Below are 19658 nucleotides of genomic sequence, written 5' to 3' on the forward strand. Positions count from 1 at the left end.
CCGGCAAAGCACCTGGGCCCCGAGCATGAGTGGCTCCCGGCTGCGGCGCTCTGAAGAGACTGACTCTGAGGGGCAGCACCAGCCACATGGCACACGTGGCACAACCAGGAACAACCAGGCTGACTCAACAGAGTGCAGAGGGTGAGCTCAGGAGAAGGAATGGCAAGAGAGGCCCGCAGGCAGACAGAAGCCTCGGGAAGGGGGACCAGCAGGCGGTATGGCCGGGAGCTCAGGGCGCGGACGGGCCGGCGAGGCACTCACCAGAACCACTTCAGAGGTGCGGGAGCTGAAGACTTCGTGCGTCCAGGTCTGGCCCGGCTCAGGGGAGCGGTCCCCCTTCCGGTGCAGCTTCAGACCCACCGTGTGGTGCCCCATGGTACTCAGCAGCTGCGTCACCTCGCCCGACTGCAGGTTGTCAAAGTAGATGGTGGCACCCACAATCTGGTCCCCTGAGCCGGGAGGAACAAGAAGCGGGTCTCAGGAAAGCAACACACACACACACACACACACACACACACACACCGAATTCATGTCATGCAAGGCGGCTGTGGTAGTGCCCACTGTACAGATGAGAAAACTGAGGCTTAGACAGGTCAACTGATTTGCCCAAAGTGGCCAGAGCTTGTGAGTTTTGGAGTTGGGACTGAGGACGGTGTCCCCGCCCCTCCTCACACGACCTCCTCCCCCAAGGACTGGGGGCGGGTGACGGACACGGGGTGGGCAAGAGAAGGTAGGGCTTGGGTGCTGACCATCCTGCTGGCACTGGGACCAGGCCCTCCACAGCCACGTGCCCACTTCTGCTTGCCCCCTGCCCTTCCCTCCACCACCCACACCCACCCCAACCCAGCACCCAGCCCACACCCCGAGGGGACTCACCCTCCTTGACCACCCCCGTGCGGGCCGCAGGGGAGTTCTGCACGACCTCCTGCACGAAGACGCCGTCGTCCCTCTGGGCAATGGTCAGCCCGTGGGAGCCGCTGCCCTGCCAGTTGGGCAGCAGCAGCTCCCGCGTTGTCTCCTCCTCCTTCTCCATCTGGGACGGGGGAAGGGAATGAGCTCAAGCGATGAGGGGTGAGAAGGCGGGGGTCTTGGGTGGGTGAGCTCCCGGGGAGTGAAGCACCGTCTGCCGCAGCGGAGATGCTCAAGGAGCAGTGGATGCCACCAGCCCGGAGGGCCCGGCCCCTGTCCCGCCCACCGAGCCCCGCCTCCCGATGCCACCCAGGGGGTCTCCACCCTCCCCACCCCAAATCGCCACCTCTCTCACCACCCTCCCCCCGCTGACCTTTTGCAGGACTCGTCCAGGAGCGAATGCCTTGCCAGGAGCCCGCCCCTCCTTCCGGTCCTCTCCTCGGTCCTCTCCTCAGTCCCTCGCGGAGTCTCGGTCACACAGCCTAGGGAGAAGTCCACAATGAGGCCTGCACTCTAACCGCTGGCTCGAACCCCGACCCGCGGCCACGCCAGGCCGGACCCTCGCTGCTGCCATCCATTCCCTGCAGACGTGACTCAGCCTGGAAGCCCGGAGAGGGGCTCAGAGGCCGGACTCAGAGTCAGATCGGGCTCTGCACCCTCCCAGCTGGCGACGCCTCGTTTCCTGATCTGTGAGATGGAGATGACAAAGGCGTCGAGAGGAGGAAGGAGAGAGGGGGCGTGCAGAGCTCTGCGCACAGGAGCCTCAGGACGACGCCAGCTTCAGGAGGGAGAGGCCGCCGGCCCCAACGGACAGATGGGAAGACCGACAGTCACAGGCCGAGTGGCCCAGGTCCACAGTGAGGAGGCGAGTCTGCTGGGCTCGGACCCGAAGCTGTGCCTCCTTCTCCGGCACCCTCTCCTACTGGGCACCCTGTCCTACCGGCACCCTGTCCTCCCCGGCACCCTCTCCTACTGGGCACCCTGTCCTACCGGCACCCTGTCCTACCAGGGCTGCAGCTCTAACCGGTGAGACTCCTCAGAGCAGACACTCCTGCGGTCTCAGTGCCAATGGCACAGGCCGGCCTGGGAGCAGGGTGGGGGGAACAGTGACTCTGGGTCGCCCTGTCCAACTCAGTCCTCAGGACCAGGGACCCTCGCCGGCTGGGAGCCGAGCCCTGTCACAGGCAGCAGCTGGACAAAGGAAGCCCAGCCCCCAGGCACTGGCCCCCGCCCCAGAGGCTGGAGTCCAGCTGAGCGGCCTCAGGGACCTGGTGAGTCAGGGCCCATCTGCTGCCCACGCCGGGCGGAGCCAGGCCCCAGGTGCTGGCACCCAGAGCGCAGACGTCCTGCGGCCCCAGGAGGAGCTGGCAGCAGCAGAGGTGCCCTGAGAAGTGTCCTGGACTCGGCCACAGCCTACAGCCACCCACACGAAATGGTGGCGCCCGCGTCACCGGCAGCAGGTCCGTGAAACTGGGGGGGCTGTAAGTCACGGAGCACCTGGCCCAGCACCCCGCCCGCCCACAGCTGTGCACATACAGGGATGAGTCACCGATCGATAAAGGTGAGCCTGCTGCCCGAGCCCACAGGCGCAGTGCATAGTGCGTCCCAGCGGACTGAAGGGTCCCGGGTTGATTCCGGTCAAGGGCACATGCCCAGGTTGCAGGCTTGATCCCCAGGCCCCGGTCAGGGCCCGTGTGGGAGGCAACCAATAGATGTGTCTCTCTCACATAGATGTTTCTCTCTCACTCCCTCCCTTCCACTCTCTCTAAAAATCCCTGGGAAAACATCCTCCGGCGAGGGTTAACGGAAATAAAAGATCCAGGTGCACATGCTGATCGCCTCCTGTACGCCCCACAGTGATCACCACCCCACTCCACTCTTGATCCTCTAACACAGCGGTTCTCAACCTGTGGGTCGCGACCCTTTGGGAATCGAAAGACCCTTTCACAGGGGTCGTCTAAGACCATCGGAAAACAGATATATAATTACATATTGTTTTTGTGATTAATCACTAGGCTTTAATTATGTTCAATTTGTAACAATGAAATTGGGGGTCACCACAGCATGAGGAGCTGTATTAAAGGGTCATGGCATTAGGAAGGTTGAGAACCACTGCTCTAACGGTTACTGAATGCACTCCATGTGCCAGATATGGAGATTTAGAAGACGAAGTTCCTGTCCCGGATATAAATTATGAGCCAGGTAATCTCGGTATGACCAGTTTAGCCTCAGAATGTTCCAGAAGGCTTGGGAGAATTGCGGGGGGGGGGGGGGGTATGAAACATAAATGAGGTCTTGAAGGTGTAGAGTTTGCCTCTGAGGAACGGGATTATTCGTGGGCATTCACGGGCACTCAGCAGTTCCAGTGTCAGGCAGATCACAACCGGGGGCGGGGCGGCGGGGGAGGCGGGAACAACTACATGGACCCCAAGTGCCCCCACCGCCTGAACTCACACCTGCGGTTTGTGGCTAGGAGCAGAGCCCTGCAGGGGGGCGCACTGTTGGCACGGGTGTGAGTGGGGGCAACACCCCCTCCCTGAGGGCAGTGGAGCGGGGAAGTCACACTGACCCTTCCCATCGTGGAACAGCAGAGCCCGAGCCTAAACTGTGCCCCCGCCCCCACCTGAGAAGCCAGGCTTGGGCGGACGAGTACCAGGCAGGGTGGGGAGCTGACCGCCCGCCAGGCCTCCGATCCCTGCAGCACCGACCGCCTGGCACCCCAGCTTCCTCCTTGAGCGGGGCCCCGTCTCTCAGCCTCGCATCCTGGTGCTGAGCCAGCAGCAGGTGAGGGGGGAGAGCCAGCTCACCCTCGCCCACATCTCGGCCCCACCCTCCCTGCTTCCCCGATGAGTCACTGCAGCCACAACAGCTCCAAACATGCTAAGGGTCACACCTAAACGCCAATCGACAATCGACAAAGTGCTTCCGGGGCCAGACCCCGCAGCCAGAGGGGCTGGGGCTCCAACGGACAGGACACGGGCAGTGGGCTTCCCTGCCAGCTCCTCAGACGCAGCCCCAAGCCGGACGGAGCCCCAAGCCGGACGGAGCCCCAAGCCAGTCGGAGCCCTGGCAGCACAGCCGGGAGGCTCATGAGGGACTGCGCCATGCCTGGGCCCGGCTGCCGACGACGACGAGGAGGGGAAGGCCAGCCGAGTAGAGAAGGGTCCGCCGGCCGTGAGAACAGAGGCCTCCGGTTGGCCTTGGCAGAGCCCCCGCGGGCCTGCCAGCCAGGTGGAGCTGCCAACCACCCTGCTGCTCTGGCCCAGCCGCCTCCTGGCACAGCGGGTAGGACTCCCGGCCACCTGATGCGGGCCAGGCAGCCGGCTGGGCATGGGGGTGCTGGCAGGGGCCTGGAGGCCCCTGGGGCCAGGGCCTGTTCTCTGCATTTGGCCCCAGCCCTCGTCTCCCCCACCCCTGGAGCCTGTCCCAAGCGAGCTGGTCCTTCCTCCTCCCACGCAGGTCAGGGGGAGCAGGGCACCCCACGAAGGCCTATGGCGCCATGAGCCATTCTGTACATTCAGCCAAGTGTCACAGCCCTTGGACCTGTGCTGGCCAGCACGGTAGCCACATGGGGTCCTTTACATTTAAATGAGCTGGAATTCAATTTAAAATTTAGTCCACTGGCCCTGGCCGGGGGAGGGGGGGGGGGCGCTCAGTGGGTTGAAGCTCTGCCCCGTGCACCAAAGGGTTTTGGGTCCAATTCCCGTTCAGGGCACTTACGAGGCTGTGGGTTCGATCCCCGGTTTCGGTGTGTAGGGGAAGCCACCGATCGACGTTTCTCTCTCTCTACCTGGCTTCCTGTCTCTAAAAATTCAATAAAAACATATCCTTGGGCCCTAGCCAGCTTGGCTCAGTGGGTAGATCGTCGGCCTGCGGACTGAAGGGCCTGGACCTCACTTGCAGGTTAGATCCCCGGCCTGGAGGGAGCATGTGCAGGAGGCAACCAACGAATGTGCCTCTTTCACATCATTGTTTCTCTCTGTTTCTCCTCCTCCCTTCCACTCTCTCTAAAAATCAATGAAAAAATATCCTCAGGAGAGGATTAAAACATACACACACACACACACACACACACAAACATATCCTCGGGGAAGGATTTAAAAATTTTTTAAAAAGTTTTGCTGGGTCAATGTGTCTCAGTGGTTGAGCATCGACTTATGAACCAGAAAGGGGAGGTCACGGTTTGATTCCTATTCAGGGCACCTGCCCGGGTTGCAGGCTGGATCCCCAGTAGGGGGCGTGCACAGGAGGCAGCCGATCAACGATTCTCTCTCATCATTGATTTCAGAGAGGAAGGGAAAAAGAGCGTCATTGATTGGCTGCCTCCTGCACGTCCCCCACTGGGGATGGAGCCCACAACCTGGGCATGTACCTGGGCCAGGAATCAAACCGTGACCTCCTGGTTCATAGGTTGACCCTCAACCATTGAGCCATGCCAGCTGGGCAATAAAAATATATTTTTTAATTTAGTTCACTGGTTGCATTAGCCACATTTCAAGAGCTTAACAGCCACAATGGGCACAGACAGAGAGCATTTCCACCTGCCAAAGGTCCCAGCGTGCCTGCTACTTACACAGGGGGAAGCGAGGTCCAGAGGTGAGCATGGGGAGCACTGGGCCCTCGCTCACGGCCTGCCGGCTGCCCGCCTGCCCCCCCCCCCCCCCCCGCCCCACACCTGACACCAGCTCACGGTGTCCTAGTGATGGGCAGCAGGGCTGGAGTGGGACCCTGAAAGGCAGAGGGCTGCTTGCAGGGCAGGGAAAGAGGGAGAGGGTGAGGCCACTCGGCTAAGGCTGAGAGGACACGCGTCTGAGACTTCGGGACAGAGTGTAATTCCGGCCAGAGGCAGCGAGAACGAGGCGTCCTGTCCATTCAAAACCTCCGAGGATGTGCAGAGCAGGCCTGCGCACACCTGGAGCTGGGGCCACACCTGGGCGGGTCCAGGAAGAAGGCTCCTGGTTTCTGCCAGGTGTGAGCCCAGGGGCGCATCCTCTCCCCTGTCCCCCAAGCCAATGGGAAGACAGCCCGGGAGGGCCCCGCAGGCGGCTGGGCAGCCAGAAACAGGGCTGGGGCTGGCATCCGTGTCCAGATGACAGGAAAGGATACACACCCGCCCCCCCGAGGGACAGGCCCCGGGCCTCCAGGCCTCCGCAGCCCAAACCTGAAGACCATACAGACCAGGGAGGCACAGGTCCGCTCATGACCCAGCGCCGGCTGGACTAGAGGTGACGTCCGAGGGAGAGAGCACGCCTGCCCGCCATGAAGGGGACAGGACAGCAATGCAGCTCCCGCGGGGAGCCGACCACCACACACACCGGCCAGGGAGGGGCAGGGCCCGTGCCCAGAACAAAATGACTCGCCGCCAGAGGGAGAGGCGCCACCAGAGGGGAAGCCCCAACACGAATCACAGGACCCAGGGGCGGCTATTCAAAGAGAGAGACACACCCCGAGGGGCCACCTCCTCTCACCAGACATCACAGAGGAAGCGAAAGCTCCCCAACTGAAGGGCACCCAGCAGGCGGGCGAGCTGTGCGCGTTCCACGCCTGGGGTCCCATTCCATCCCCAAATAACTCTACGTGATTAAAAATTCATATCCTTATTTCAGAGATGCAGCAACAGGCCCCGGAGGGAGAGGACTTGCCCAAGGACGCGACAGGGTGGACACGCAGGCCTTGCAGCCTCTGACACCGAGGCCAACGGTCTTACCCAGCTCGGGGGGACGAAGGCAAAATACACACACACACAGGATGAGCAACCACAGAGCACGACGCGCCCGGGAGACAGAGACACAGGAGAGAGACCTGCATGGAGGTGGGTGGAGTGAGAACCAGGGGACACACCCACAGGAAGGTGGGCCTCGTCCTGGTCTGGCGTGGGGACAGCAAACCCCCCGGCATCCCCGAACCCGGGATCTGAGGGGTCTCTTATGAGTCTCGGCGAGGCTGCCCAAAACCCCGCTCACCTGTAGACTCTCTTGGGCCCCAGCAGGTCAAGGCCAAGAACACCTTCCCCCTCTGGGGCTTGGCCAGCACAGGACCCCCAGAGGCAGGCACCGGAGGGCGCGGCAAATGTTCCCACCCCCCCTCTCTCCTCCCCCCAGAAATGGGAACAGCCCTGGCAGGCAGACCTGCACCCCAGGGGGACAGGGAGGAACCCGGCTGATTCTGGGCGGTACCCCCAGGGGCACTTTCAACTTGAATGAGGTGTGTGTTACGGGGATGGAATCACCAGGGAGAATTAGACATTCACCAGGGACACACTCAGAGAAAGACACACACAGATGCATGCACTCCCCAGCGCACGGACATGCTCTCAGCCCCATTCCTGGTTCTTTTTTTTTTTTAATAACTCAATTTTATTTTATTTATTTTTTAAAATATGTTTTTTGGGTGTTTTTTTTTAAATATATTTTATTGATTCTTTACAGAGAGGAAGGGAGAGAGATAGAGAGCTAGAAACATCGATGAGAGAGAAACATGGATCAGCTGCCTCCTGCACACCTCCGACCGGGGATGTGCCCGCAACCCAGGTACATGCCCCTGACCGGAATCGAACCTGGGACCTTTCAGTCCGCAGGCCGACTGAGCCAAACCGGTTACGGCTGGGGTATTTTTTAAAATATGTTTTTATTTATTTCCGAGAGGAAGGGAGAGGGAGAGAGAGAGAGAGAGAGAGCAACATCAATCAGCTGATTCCTGCACCTCCTACTGAGGATCGAGCCTGGCATGTGCCCTGACCTGGAATCCAACCAGTGACTTCACAGTCCATGGGACGCTGTTCAACCAACTGAGCCGCACCAGCCAGGGCCCCATTCCGCATTCTGAACAGCCCGGAGCAGGCCCAGGCCCTGCCCAGCCACCTCTACCTAGTCACTGGGTGCCCAGGGTCTCGGCCTCCCTCCCCCCGCCCCCCCAGCACACCGGCCTATCTTCTCCCTTGTGCCTGGGCCACAACCCAGCAGGAGGCAGCGTTGCCAGCCTCATCCCTCCCGCCTCTCCAGCTCCCACCCCGACTCTGGATTTCCGCACCTTGACTGCCAGGGTGCCCCCTCCTACCCCAGCCCCACTGCTGCCTCCGCTCTGCCCTACGGCCTTCCCCCACCCCCTCCCCTGGCCACTTCCCCAGTGAGCTCTGCAGCCCGAGTTCCCAGTTCTCACTTCCAGTGGAGGGAGCTTCCCTCTCTCTCCCCTGACCAAGAGGGACTCCCCCTGTCCCCCCAGCTCTCCCCCCCCCCCCCACCCCGGACAGCACTGCCTGCTCCAGCAAGTCCCCACACCTGGCCCAGAGCCAGCGAAGGGTGGGCCTCGATTACAGCTTGGGAGCTGCCCCCTGGCCCTACCGGCACCCTGACCATAGCCCCCACCGATGCCCAGCTCGCCACCCCGCGATCGGGCCAAGCCACTGCAGGGCACTTGGCTGCCAGAGAGCCGCCCCCAGCCCAGCTCAGCTCCAGGCACTTCCCCTTCCCCTGGAACCTCCGCTCTGGCCCCCGGGGACCCGGCAGGATGCCCCTCCCTGACCCAGCGCAGCGCTCGCTCAGGCTCACTCCCAGGTCTGCCCTCGCCCTCCTGCGGGCTCCGGACACACACTCCAGGGTCTGGAACCCGTCCCGGACGGAGAAAGTCGCTTCCAGTCACTTCCGTCGCTACCTACAGCCCCTGCAGCCACCAGGGCAGAGTCACCCCAGTCCCTGCCCCACAAGCCACAGACACACCCATTGATGACACACCCAGGCCCATGGCAACGCAAGGACCACCGACAGAGGGACACCTCTCACAGGTAACAGCACACACCTCACGGCTGTGACAGCGCAGACACCCGGACCAAGGCCACAGTGAAGCGTGGCGCCCTGGGCCCAGGACCTGCACAGCCCACAGGCCCCAGATGGGAACGAAGGCCGGCAGGAAGGAAGAGGGGCTCCACCAAAGCACACATTCCTGCTGAGCCCAGCGGCGGCCCCCCCCTCGGCCCCACACCCCCTGCACACTGACATGGAGGCGCTGCGCTTGCCTCCGCAGGGCGGGCGGTTGGAGCCCAGGGGAACGGCAGCTGCTGCGGGCAGCCGTGGGGAACAAAGAGAGCACAGGCCCTGGACACTGGCCGCTGCAACTTTCTGTCCCTCTCCAGCGGCCACCTCCCTTCCACGTGGTCAGCCCAGCTCCTGGGACAGAAACTTGGGGGTGGCAGGGAGTGGGGGGGGGGCCAGCTCTCCCAGTCAGCCCCTTTGTCTGTCCCCAGGCGGTTCCCAAGTTCTGAGGAAGGTGGTGGCCACACCCTAAGCCCCACACACTCCTCCACCCCCACAGCTTTGCCTCAACCCCTCAAACCAGCTCCTCAGGCTCCGCGGGCGCGCTCTGCCAGGCCCAGGCTGCCAATTCCACGCTGAGCCAGAGAATCCAGCCTGCCGGGGCCCGGGCACTCCACCCAGGGCCTCCCTGAGACCCAGGTGACCCGGGGACCCCCAGCTCCTCCCTCACAGGCCTCCCACCGGGCTCTGAACCTCACACCCTGAACGAGTCTAGGTCAGGGCCCCATCTCCACCTCCAGCAGCCTGACCCTGCGTCCTCTCCCGCCCCCCCTCATCCCACAGCGCCCGGCTCCCAGCAAGGAGGTAGCCCCTAGCCCGGGCTCCCTCTACTCCCCACCCTGCACGCGCACCTCCCACGGCGCCCAGTGCCTCATCCCTGTGGGGAGAGGGAAGCTTCCCCATTCAGCTTCGAAAGGAAGTGCGGGCCACACCCTGCCCAGGGTTTCCCCGATGGCGGGCAGAGAGGGGCATGGAAGCATCATCTACTCCCCCACCGTGGACCCAGCATCGTGTGGAGGCCCTCGAATGTCTTCCCAGGCACCTTCAAGCTCCCCCTCTTGCCCCCCGCCCCCCACTCCCTTGCCTTCACCTATCCCCGCAGACCCCAAAGGCAGCACTGCATCCTGCAAAATCAGTGCTGCCCCGGCCGGCTGGGCTGTCAGGGGGCATGTGATCCCTGCAACTGGAGCTGGGTTCTAATTCAGGAAACTTTCCAAATCAATGATGGGTGCCCCAGGCGGTGCTGGGGACATCGGCAAATACCTTCTCCCCAGAAACGCCAGGTCATTCTCTAAGGACCCCCTGCATGGGGAGACCCGCCCTGCCTGTCCACAGCCCCACGCCAGGGAGCAGGGCACTGAGCCCCGGCTGCTGGCTCCCCGGCACCTCACCACCACCTCGGCGGCCACACCCAAGGCCCGAGCACACACGACTCACAACTCTCTGTGGTCACAGCAAGCGGAGGCGCCAGAGCCCTCGCCCACCTGGGGTTCCGGCCCAGTTAGAGCTGTGAGATGCCCTGTCTGCCCACTGCGCTGCCCGCCCACGCAAGGGGCACTGCCAGCCCCGCTCAGACCCACGCGTCCCTCCCGGCCAGGGCCGCCTGGGGCTGCACCCCCACGTCCCCCTGCCCTGCAACCGCCGGGGCGCCCACCCTGAGGGCGGGCCTCTCCCGGCCTGGGAAGCCTTACATAACCAGCTCGCACACACCCTCGGCCCCTCCACCCCAGCTCCACGGCGGCCCGGCCCGGCCCCGGCCCCTCCCGGAGCGCGCCGCTGCGCGCAGGGCTGCAAAGAGCGCAGCGCGCCCCTCCTGCGCCGAGCCCGGCCCCCGCCCCGCTCCCCCCGCGCCCCTCACCACTCCTCCCGAGCTCTGGTTTGAATTAGTAACCGGCTCCAACCACCACATTCCTCAGGCTGCTGGCGCCCTTCCAGGCGCTGGGCGGGGGCCGTCCCGCCCGGACGGGTTCGGGAGTGGGCAGGGGGAGAGAGCGCCGCCTCCGGAGGGGAAGGGGCGGTCCCACGGGCCGAGCCGCGGCGCGGTCCCCCTCCCCGCCCACCCAGTGCAGGAATCTCCCTAATTATGTCCCCACCCCCACCCCCACCCGTCCCGCTGGGCGGCGCGCCGCAAACTCCCAGGCTCCGCGGCCCGAGGGGGAGCCGGAGTTTTCGGGAGAAGGGAACCCGGACGGGCGAGACTAGGGTGGGGCAGCGGGAGGGGGTCTGGGGCAGCCGGGAGCAGGAGGCCGAGAGGCGGGAGCACGCAACTGGGTGGGGCCGGACTCGGGACGCGAAGTTCTCGGCGGAGGTGCGGGGACAGGGGAGGGGCCGCGGGGGCGCACGGAGGGGCCGGGGCCGCGGTGCCCACCGCGGGAACGTGTCCGGTCCACGCGGAACGGGACCGGAGCGGAGCGGCGCGCCGAGCCACCGCCCCGGGAGAGGGCGGGAGCGGGACCCGGCGCCAGGCCGGGACGCGGCGCGGTGCCGCGCAGCAGGGCCACCCGTCCGCCCTCCAGAGCCACGCGGACCGCAGCGAAGCTCGGGAGCGACTTTCCAACTTTGCCCAACTTGCACCCCAACTCCGGGGCCGGAGTGCGGCTCCCAGGGCGCGACGCGTCGCCGCCCCGCGCGGCCCCGGGGCTGCCTCGCTCGCCCCAAACTGGGCGAATCCCCGCCGCGGCGCCCCCCACGCGCCTCGCCCAAGCCCGGCCCCCGCCGCCCCCGCCGGCTCCGGGTCGGGGCCCCGCCCTACCTGCGCGCTCAGCACCGGAGCCCAGCCATGGGCGCGCGGCCCGCGGTCTCTGTGCTGCGGCGGCGGCGGCGTCGAGCCCCGGTCGGGGCGGGTCCGGCAGGCGGGAGGTGCAGTCCCCGCGGCGGAGCTGCTCCGAGTGGCCGGGCCCCCGTGCGAGGAGGCGGCTCTTGTAACTCCGGCGGAGCGGGCGGGTCTGCCCTGGGCTGTGGGGAGGGCGGGGCCGGGCGGGGCCCGAGTGGGGTTGGGACGAGCGAGCGGGGCGACTCGGGAGGGACCGGAGGGGGCTGCTGGCGGGGGTGGGGAGTGCAGGGGAGGGACGGGGGGGCCAGGGGCGCGCGTGTCCGAGGTGCTGCCCTCCCCGCCCCCCGGCCCCCGGGCTTGGACCTCCCGCCAATGCGTGCAAAGCGCTGCTTCGCCCGCAGGAACCCGCGGCTGCTCCGAGGCTGCCCACCCAGGGAACTGGGAGTCAGAACACTTTCCACGAGGACCCAGGGGTTCCGAAAGCGGCGGGGGGCTCGGGGCTTCCAGCCGGACGCGGGCCTTTTGAGTTTTCTCTCAGCACTGGCAGCTGCCCTTCAAAGCCCAGGCCCCGCATTTGGTTCCCCAGCTCCGTGCACGCGCACCCGTTTCTCACCTTCCCTCTTTCTGGGGGCCCCCCATCCCCTCCCCCCCGAACCGGCCTGGAGACGCTGCGCGCCTTCTGGAACCGGGGTCACCAGCGCTCCCCGCTGCTGCAGCGACACGGGGGACAGGCCTGCAGGCCTTGGGGACGCCGCCCGCCGCCTACCTGCCCGGACGCCCGAGGGCAGCCGAGCTCCCGCACGTCCCCCACCTGCCCCGTCCCTCTCGGACCCTCTCCGACCCTCTCCGGGCCCCTCCCCCACTCCCGCCGGCAGGACGCTTTGTTTCCAAATTTACAGTCACTTCCCACAGCCGCTTCCAAGCGCACGGAGATTTTATTAAATGCTTAATGATGGGGTGCGGGGTCCTTCTGGCTACACACCCCCCCTTGCACACCCCCATGCGCTTCTCCCCCTCAATCCTCTATGCTCCCTCCGGGATGGCCACCCACCGCCCACACCCAGCCAGCTTCCCTTCCTTCCCAGAGGCAGCGGGCGGAAGGGAGACCCCAGGCTGGCACCGAGCAGGCCCGGCCGGGCAGGAGCGCCCTCCGCGCTGCAAGGTCTGAGTGGGCTGGGGCCGAGAGCAGAGCCTGTGCTCTGAAATGGCAAACATGTTTACGGGCTAAAAATACCCGGCAGCCAACCCTGCTGCCGGCCCTGGGGGCTGTGTCCCAGGTCCAGTTACCCACACAGGGTACAGGCCGTGGGGGAGGGGAGAGGCAGCGAGAGGAGACACAGACATGTAGACACTCAGATAATGGGCACAGGAAGGTGGAGACGCATGTGCAGACATTCCGACAGGCATGGACATGCAAAGGCGCAGGGAACGCAGAGCCGTGGGCACCAGCATTCTGTTCCCCTGTCTCTGTGCCTGTATCTCTCTGTCTCTGTGTCTCTGTGTGTGTGTCTCTCTCTGACACACACATACCCAAATAGTGACTCAAATCCCCAGCAGAGGCAGCCCCGCCACACACATCGCCAGCGCAGTCACAGCCGGACTTTCTGAGGAATCGCCTTCATTTTGTCCTGCACCCCCTTCCTAGCACCTACCTTATTTAAAGAAAAAAAATCTAAACCTTTCAACTTTGGGATGCTTTTAAAAACTAGAAACCGAAAGCTAATTGTTTCCTTTCCCGATGGCCTATTCGATGTTTTTCTTTCTTTTCATGTTTATTCGGCATTTTAAATATGGGCTGAGGATATTGATAAAGTGGCCTGTGATCCTACAAGTGAGCTGATCCTTGTTGACGTATTTTAAATAAAATCAATCGCTCCTTAGGGTGAAGGATGTAATCCATGCACAACAGTGGACAATGCAAAGTCAGCCTCCCTCCTCCCCTCCCCACCTTCCTCCCCTCTGCCCAGCGGTGACCACTGAGAGCTGTTCCCCAAGGGATTTCTAACTTTATGAAATGAATCATTTGCTTCCTTGAAAGTGCAAGTTTTCCCAGGTCATATCAAACCCCCGGAAATGCTTACACCTAGGTTTGCGGAAAGATGGTTGTGCTGCGACCTATGCCACACAGACATACGGTGTTTGGGGAGCTGGCAGGGAGGGGCTGGAGCAGGAAAGGAAGAGAGGGAGGGTGTGGAGGCTGCGCCCTCACCCCTCACCTCAGCTCGGGCCCCCAGGTGTGGACAGCCTGGGCTGGTGTCCTGGCCCGGCACCAGCCTTCCTGCTCCACCGTTTGCTCGGGCCACCCTCTTGATCAACAGGGAAAAGGCAGGACCGGCTGGTTTGGGGAGCAGCCGGGCAGGGCAGTGATCACTGTGCAGACACTTCATTCATTCAGGGGTACTACTGCGGAGTGGGTGGGGGTGGGGTTCCTGTGACTGGCTTTTACCCGCTTCCAGGCTACTAGGTAGAGAGGAGTAACAAGACCTGGCCCCCTCAGAAACCATGACCCTGCCTGCTGTGAACAGGGGGGCGGGGGGAGGGGTGTTCTAGGTGAGCCTATTGAATAGCCCAGGGGGAGGGAATCTTTCCAACAGTTGTGGGTTTGTTTTTTTACTCAACCATTTTTCAATGATGTCGCTGAAGACACTCAGTAATTTCTGCCAACCCTATTCTGCCCACTGCCGTAGCCCGCTCCCCCCGCCCTACACACACACACACACACACACTCCTCACCCCCCAAGCTACCTGCCGGGTGACTGTATCTGACACAGCACAGGTCCTTCCATATGTTGGCTCATTTAATCCTCACACATTCTGGAAGAAAAGGGTTTCCGAGAGGGTTTGTGATTTACTGAAGTCACACAGCCCTCAGCAGCAGGAGTCAAAGCTCCCACTGGCCCCAGAGCTCCATGAGGGCAGGGTATCTTACTCTGCTGCATGCCGGTGCCTAGAGCAGTGGCTGGCACTTGGTCAAGAGCATGTTGTGAATGAATGAATGAATGAATGAATGAACTACAGGTGCATCTGGCCTTGGCCCTGTTCTTTACACAACAGCATCCTGCCCCTCAGATTCCCCTGCTCTCAGCTTCCCCTCCAGCCATCCCCCGCCCCCCACTGGTAGGCTTGTGTGCAGCTGCACAAACATTGACTTCGTCCAACACAGGCCCGTGCCTCTGGTGCTGGTGGTGGTGCAGGTGGTGGAGAACTGGACAGGATGGGAGGTCTGCCCGCAGGCCCGCAGTCCAGAAGGACATGGACTCCGATGTCCCCTTACCTTGCACTCTGGGTTCCTTGCAGGTCCTACGCTTTGGAGAAATTGGATGTTATCTGTTCTGCCAGGTCACCTTACCCCCCTACACACACACACACACACACACACACACACACGCAGACACACACACACACACACGCAGACACACACACACGCAGACACACACACACACACACGTTTTTAGTTATAATTTGTCCTCTTGGTCCCAACATCGCAAAGATAAGCTCTGTCAGGTTTCAGATTCCACGGTCAAAATCAGGGCTATCCAGGAATCAGGGAGGACGGATGGGCGTCCGGCTGGCACTCCCTCTCCCGCTTCAGAGGCAAAGTCCCACACCACGCGGCTCCGCAGACGCCCTGGCAACGCCAGGTGAGTTCCAGGACTTGTCGTCACCGGGATACCCCAGCTTCCTCACCAGGGCCGCTCCCTCGGGGTTCCCTCATCTGTACTGTAGTGTCTGTTGAACTTGGACTCCTGTTGCCCAGCAACGCGCCTGTTTTGTTCCTATTATGCTTATGTGTGTTTCCATAGCAACCACCAAGGGGCGCTCTGTGGGCAGGCCCCTGGCCAGGGGATTCCCCTTCCCCTCCCTCCTCACCACAGTCCCCTTCTCTGACATCAGTGTAACCAAGAGGAACAGATGCAGGCGGCTCAAAGGCATCATGGCTTCCGAACGCCCACCCCAGAAAGGAAGGGAAGTGAGCCGCCTGTTCGCCGTCTCTGGAAACAGGCTTCCCGCCGGGCGCTTTGTCACGTGGACCCTCGAAGCAGAGGAATGAGGGCCAGCCCTCTGGGGGCCATGTGGGACCATCGCGATCACTGGACCCCCCTCCCCCCAGCCCGGCCCAGCGAGCAGCGCCCCTGCCCAGCACCAGGCCCTCTCCACTCCGTTCCAGGGCCTCCTCTCTGTCCCCGTCCCCAGCCACCCTGGAGCCCATTGGGTGGTCCTGGATCCAAACATTCTTTCTCAGCGTTATTCCCCTCACCCCATTCAGACCCTGCAGCCAGGTTAGAGCCTCCGGCTCCAGCCCGGCCCAGTCCAGCCTGGGGTTCAGGCCGAGGCTTCAAAAAAGGAGTCCCTGCAGCTCAGACCAGACAGCGGAAGTGGCAACTCCCCATTCCACCGCCCAGGCCTCGCTGAAACCTCCAGAGCCAGCAGGCCCGCTCACAGCCACAGCGAGGGGAGAGCAGGGGCAGGGCACAGGCTCTGATAGGTTCTGGGAGGAAAGGAGGCAACAAAAGATGGTCAGGGCAAGAGCAGGGAGCAGAGAGGGCTGCGGGGGGGCCTTGGGGGGGGGTAGAGAGGGCTGGGTGAGCAGAGAGGGATGAGGTGGGGGGGCAGGCCACCCCGGATGGTTGGATTCCAAGCATCAGCAAGAGAAGGCCACAAAGGCTGGTGAGTTGTGGGTGTGAGGATGTGGGGGGGGCGAGAAGATAATAGGAAATGTGGTCAGGGACTAAGGTACAGAAGTGGCCAGACATGATTGAATGGGGCTGTGTGAGGAGGGAGGGAGGGAGGGAGGACAGGAGAAAAGAAGAGCTGAGAGCTGGGCTGGGACTGGGCCGACTGACTTGTAAACAGCAGCCGAGGGAGGGAGCTGGAATGATCGGAGCAGCCAACACCCGCCCGCTCCCTCCCCAGCAGGGCCAGGGCGCAGGGCCGGGGCGGGAGGGGCCCAGAGAGGGGAGCACCAGCCTCCTCTCCCCTTTTTCGGAATCTGTCTCTCCCATCCTTCCCGTCGTCCCCTGCCTTTCCCCCAGTTCCCGGGGGAGAGGGCGAGCAGCCCGGTTTCCGCGTCCTCTGCTGACACTTCCAAGTCTGGTTGAAGGAAATCAGGCCGAGCAGGAGGAAGGGCCTCGGCTGCCCGGGGCCTGAGTCACCGCATAGTTGAGGTTCCTGTTACTGGAAGCCTGGCCGCCTCTACACCCTGTGCCCTCTGCCCGCCCAGCCCCAGGACTTGGGTCCGAGGGCTGCCCTGCCCCAGGACACACTCCTCCCACACTTCCTACCGGTCCAGGCTGCCTTCAATGCCACCCTCGCCCTGCTGCCCTGCTGCCCAAACCCAGGGAGCTCCGTCCACTATGCTGCCCTCTGCCTCCGAGGAAAGCATCCTCCCGCTGTTCTTAGGAGCAAAAGTGACTCAGTGAGTGGCCGCAGGGACTGCAGAGACCAGCATGCGCCCCTGATAAGTCACTTCCCCTCTGGGCTCGCTTCCTCCTGGGTGAGTGAGGGCCTGCTGGGATGGTCTCCCCGGCACTGGCTGCACGAGGCACATTCTCTGTGTCTGAGTCAAAGAGATGGAGGAGAGAGAGTGGGTAGAAGGGGTGTGTCTGCTGACCCCATGCTAGCAGCGGGAGGGGTGGAGCAGGACACGGGCTCTGCCACCACAGGGGCAGGGCAGCCAACACCCTGCAGCCAGTGACTCAGGCCCCATATAGAGGCCCACTGGCAGCAGCACCTGGTGGCCGCCTGTGAGTCAGGGGACACAGGGATCTCCCCAAGGCACGGCTGGCCAGGGTCCACTATGGCCAACTTTCCCTCACACCTACAAAGCGGCAAGCCCAGCCCGGCCCGCATGGCTCAGTGGTTGAGCGTCGACCCATGAACCAGGAGGTCACGGTTGGATTCCGGTCAGGGCACATGCCTGGGTTTTGGGCTTTATCCCCAGTGGGGAGGTGGGGGGGTGCAGGAGGCAGGTGATCAGTGATTCTCTCTCATCGTTGATGTTGCTATCTCTCCCTCTCCCTTCCTCTCTGAAATCTATAAAAATATTAAAATAAAAAAGAAAGCGGCAAGCCCAGTGCAGCCACTTCCCCAAGCTCCTCACACCGCCTCCCTGGCCTGCAGGGCTGCTCCCTTCCCTCTGCCCAGGCCTCCAGACCCCTCTGCCCTCCCTCCTCCATCAGCTCCCCTACCCTGCCATGTCCCCTCGGCCACCCTCACTGTCCACCCCCGTCCTGGTCCCGGAGAGCCAGCCAGATGATTGCAAAAGGGCTGAGCCAGCGGGAGAGGCCCTCACAGGCCAGCTGCTCCTGCGGCGGCGGGGAGGGGGCAGCGGGAACCAGAGGAGGCACATTCCAGGGAGATCCCATCAGAAACAGCCCCGAACCCTGACTGGCCAGCAGCTCCTGCCCTGGGCCCCGCCCTCTGTGTAAATAGGGTCGAGGCAGGAGCTCCCGCTGGAATCCCGGGAAATCGGGAAGCAGAGGTGGGCGGGGCTGCAGGAGGGGCGGGGGTGACAGGCGTGAAAAGCAGCCAGAACGTCTCAGGTCATCAGCGACATCCTTGCCACTGACCTAGTCCCACCTGCGCAAGGAATTCTCTTACAAGAAACTGGAGTGCTGCTGGCCGTCAACTGCCATATCCCGCACCCCACCCAGCCCCGGGGCCGAGGCACCGGGACACCCCAGTAATTCCACTGCAGTAAAACGCCAGCTCCTCCGGGCCCCACGCCAGCCTGATCAGAGCAAACAGACGCGAGCAGGTGGCGTGGTCTCTCTAACCTTTCAGGAGCCAAGGCGCTAGCGCGTCAGCATTAGGGGGCTAGGGAAGGGGGTACCCCAGGCTAACGTTCTCACATGCAGGACCCAGTACGCTGGGGACGATGCGGTGCCCTGTGGGCGCACCAGCGGGGTGAGCCGGGGAAGCCACTGCCACCCAGCAAAGCCCACCTCGGCGCTGGGTTCCGGCGCTGGGTTCCAAGGACAGTGCCGGTTGCCACGAAAACACAGTATTACTTTCAGAAACGACTGGGTGGGGCCTCCAAAGCACTCATTCCTCTCCATTCGACATTCTAGACCCTCCCCCACCTCCCGAAAGGGGAAGTGGCACACTCGGGGCACGTAGGCCGCAGCGGGAGGGTCGGACCCACGAGCAGAGCAGCAGCTGTCCCGCTCCGGCTCGAAGCTGTGCTGAGCAAGTGACGCTGTGGGTCTCTCTTGGAAGAACTTGAAAGGCTTCTGACTTTTTAAGTGACTGAAGCCAGAAGCACCAACAAAGTTGAAATAAATAGCTGCTCTAACCAGCACCCACCTCCCGGTCATCCACCCGCTGAGCAGCGCTCGCCGAGCCCACTCCCACTGCACCCCGCGCCCAGAGGATAAAATAGCCTCCCCCTCCCCTCAGCCTCCCCGTTTTCCAAAACCACACTCTGCTCTCGGCCCCCTCGCTGCACCCCTCCCTCTGCCTGAGACCCCAGCTCCTGCGGGCGTGGGCACGCAGCACGCACTGCGCTGTGTGCAGGGAGGCCAGCTCCTGGTGGCGCACGGGTGGCATGTGGGAAAGTGGCCCAGCCACCAGAGCAGTGTCCCAGGCGCAGGTTCTCACTGGCTGCCCACGGCCAGCCCCTTCAACCAGAGCTGGGAGGAATGGCGGGAGGCCGGGCTCCGGGAGCCAACTCAGCCCCCATCAGGATGGGCTCGACGAGGCGGGAGGGTGCAAGTCCAGAGCCTGCAGTGGTGCAGTGACTCAGGCCTCCCGGGGCAGGGCGGGGCCGAATCAGCTCCAGATGTACTTCCCCTCTTTCCAGCCCCACATCTGCCGCTAGAAACTCCCCCGTTAACCTTTCTTGCCTGCCCATCTGGGCAGGAAGAGGTCCTTCCATCTCACCCTTTTGGAGGCCAACTGCGAGCCTTCCAGAGGCCACAGCCCCTCCCCTCGGGCCTCCCAGCCCACCTCTGCTTGTGGGTAACTGGCCCTCCCCCAAACACAGGCCTGGCCCCAACCACCAACCCAGCCACCCTCTTCAACACCAAACCGCCAGAGCTAGAGGCACAGGAGGCAGGAGGTGTGGATGAGTCACTCTTCCTGCAGACGGGGGGCGGGCAGGCTAGGAGGCGGGGTCCCAGCCCCCCAGGCCAGAGCCGGCCAGTCCACAGGGACTGCCAGGCCTGCTG

General features: G+C 63.3%; 1 protein-coding gene across 2 annotated transcripts in view; it reads right to left on the minus strand.

The window, feature by feature from the left end:
- Positions 1 to 11624, minus strand: part of AHNAK (AHNAK nucleoprotein) — a 29255-nt gene extending 17631 nt beyond the window's left edge. For both annotated transcript variants that reach the window (XM_070427276.1, XM_070427275.1), the window contains exons 1-4: positions 11470 to 11624; positions 1283 to 1391; positions 877 to 1033; positions 262 to 449 (exon numbers count right to left, since the gene is read on the minus strand). In XM_070427276.1, the coding sequence (XP_070283377.1) occupies positions 262 to 449; positions 877 to 1033 (345 nt within the window). In that variant the 5' untranslated portion in view covers positions 1283 to 1391; positions 11470 to 11624. The remainder of the gene's footprint in view (positions 1 to 261; positions 450 to 876; positions 1034 to 1282; positions 1392 to 11469) is intronic.
- Between the last annotated feature and the right edge of the window lie 8034 nt (positions 11625 to 19658).

This window comes from Myotis yumanensis, unplaced genomic scaffold (genome assembly GCF_028538775.1).
Source record: "Myotis yumanensis isolate MYYU_CA2020_CCGP unplaced genomic scaffold, mMyoYum1.0.hap1 SCAF_10, whole genome shotgun sequence".
Lineage (NCBI taxonomy): Eukaryota > Metazoa > Chordata > Mammalia > Chiroptera > Vespertilionidae > Myotis > Myotis yumanensis.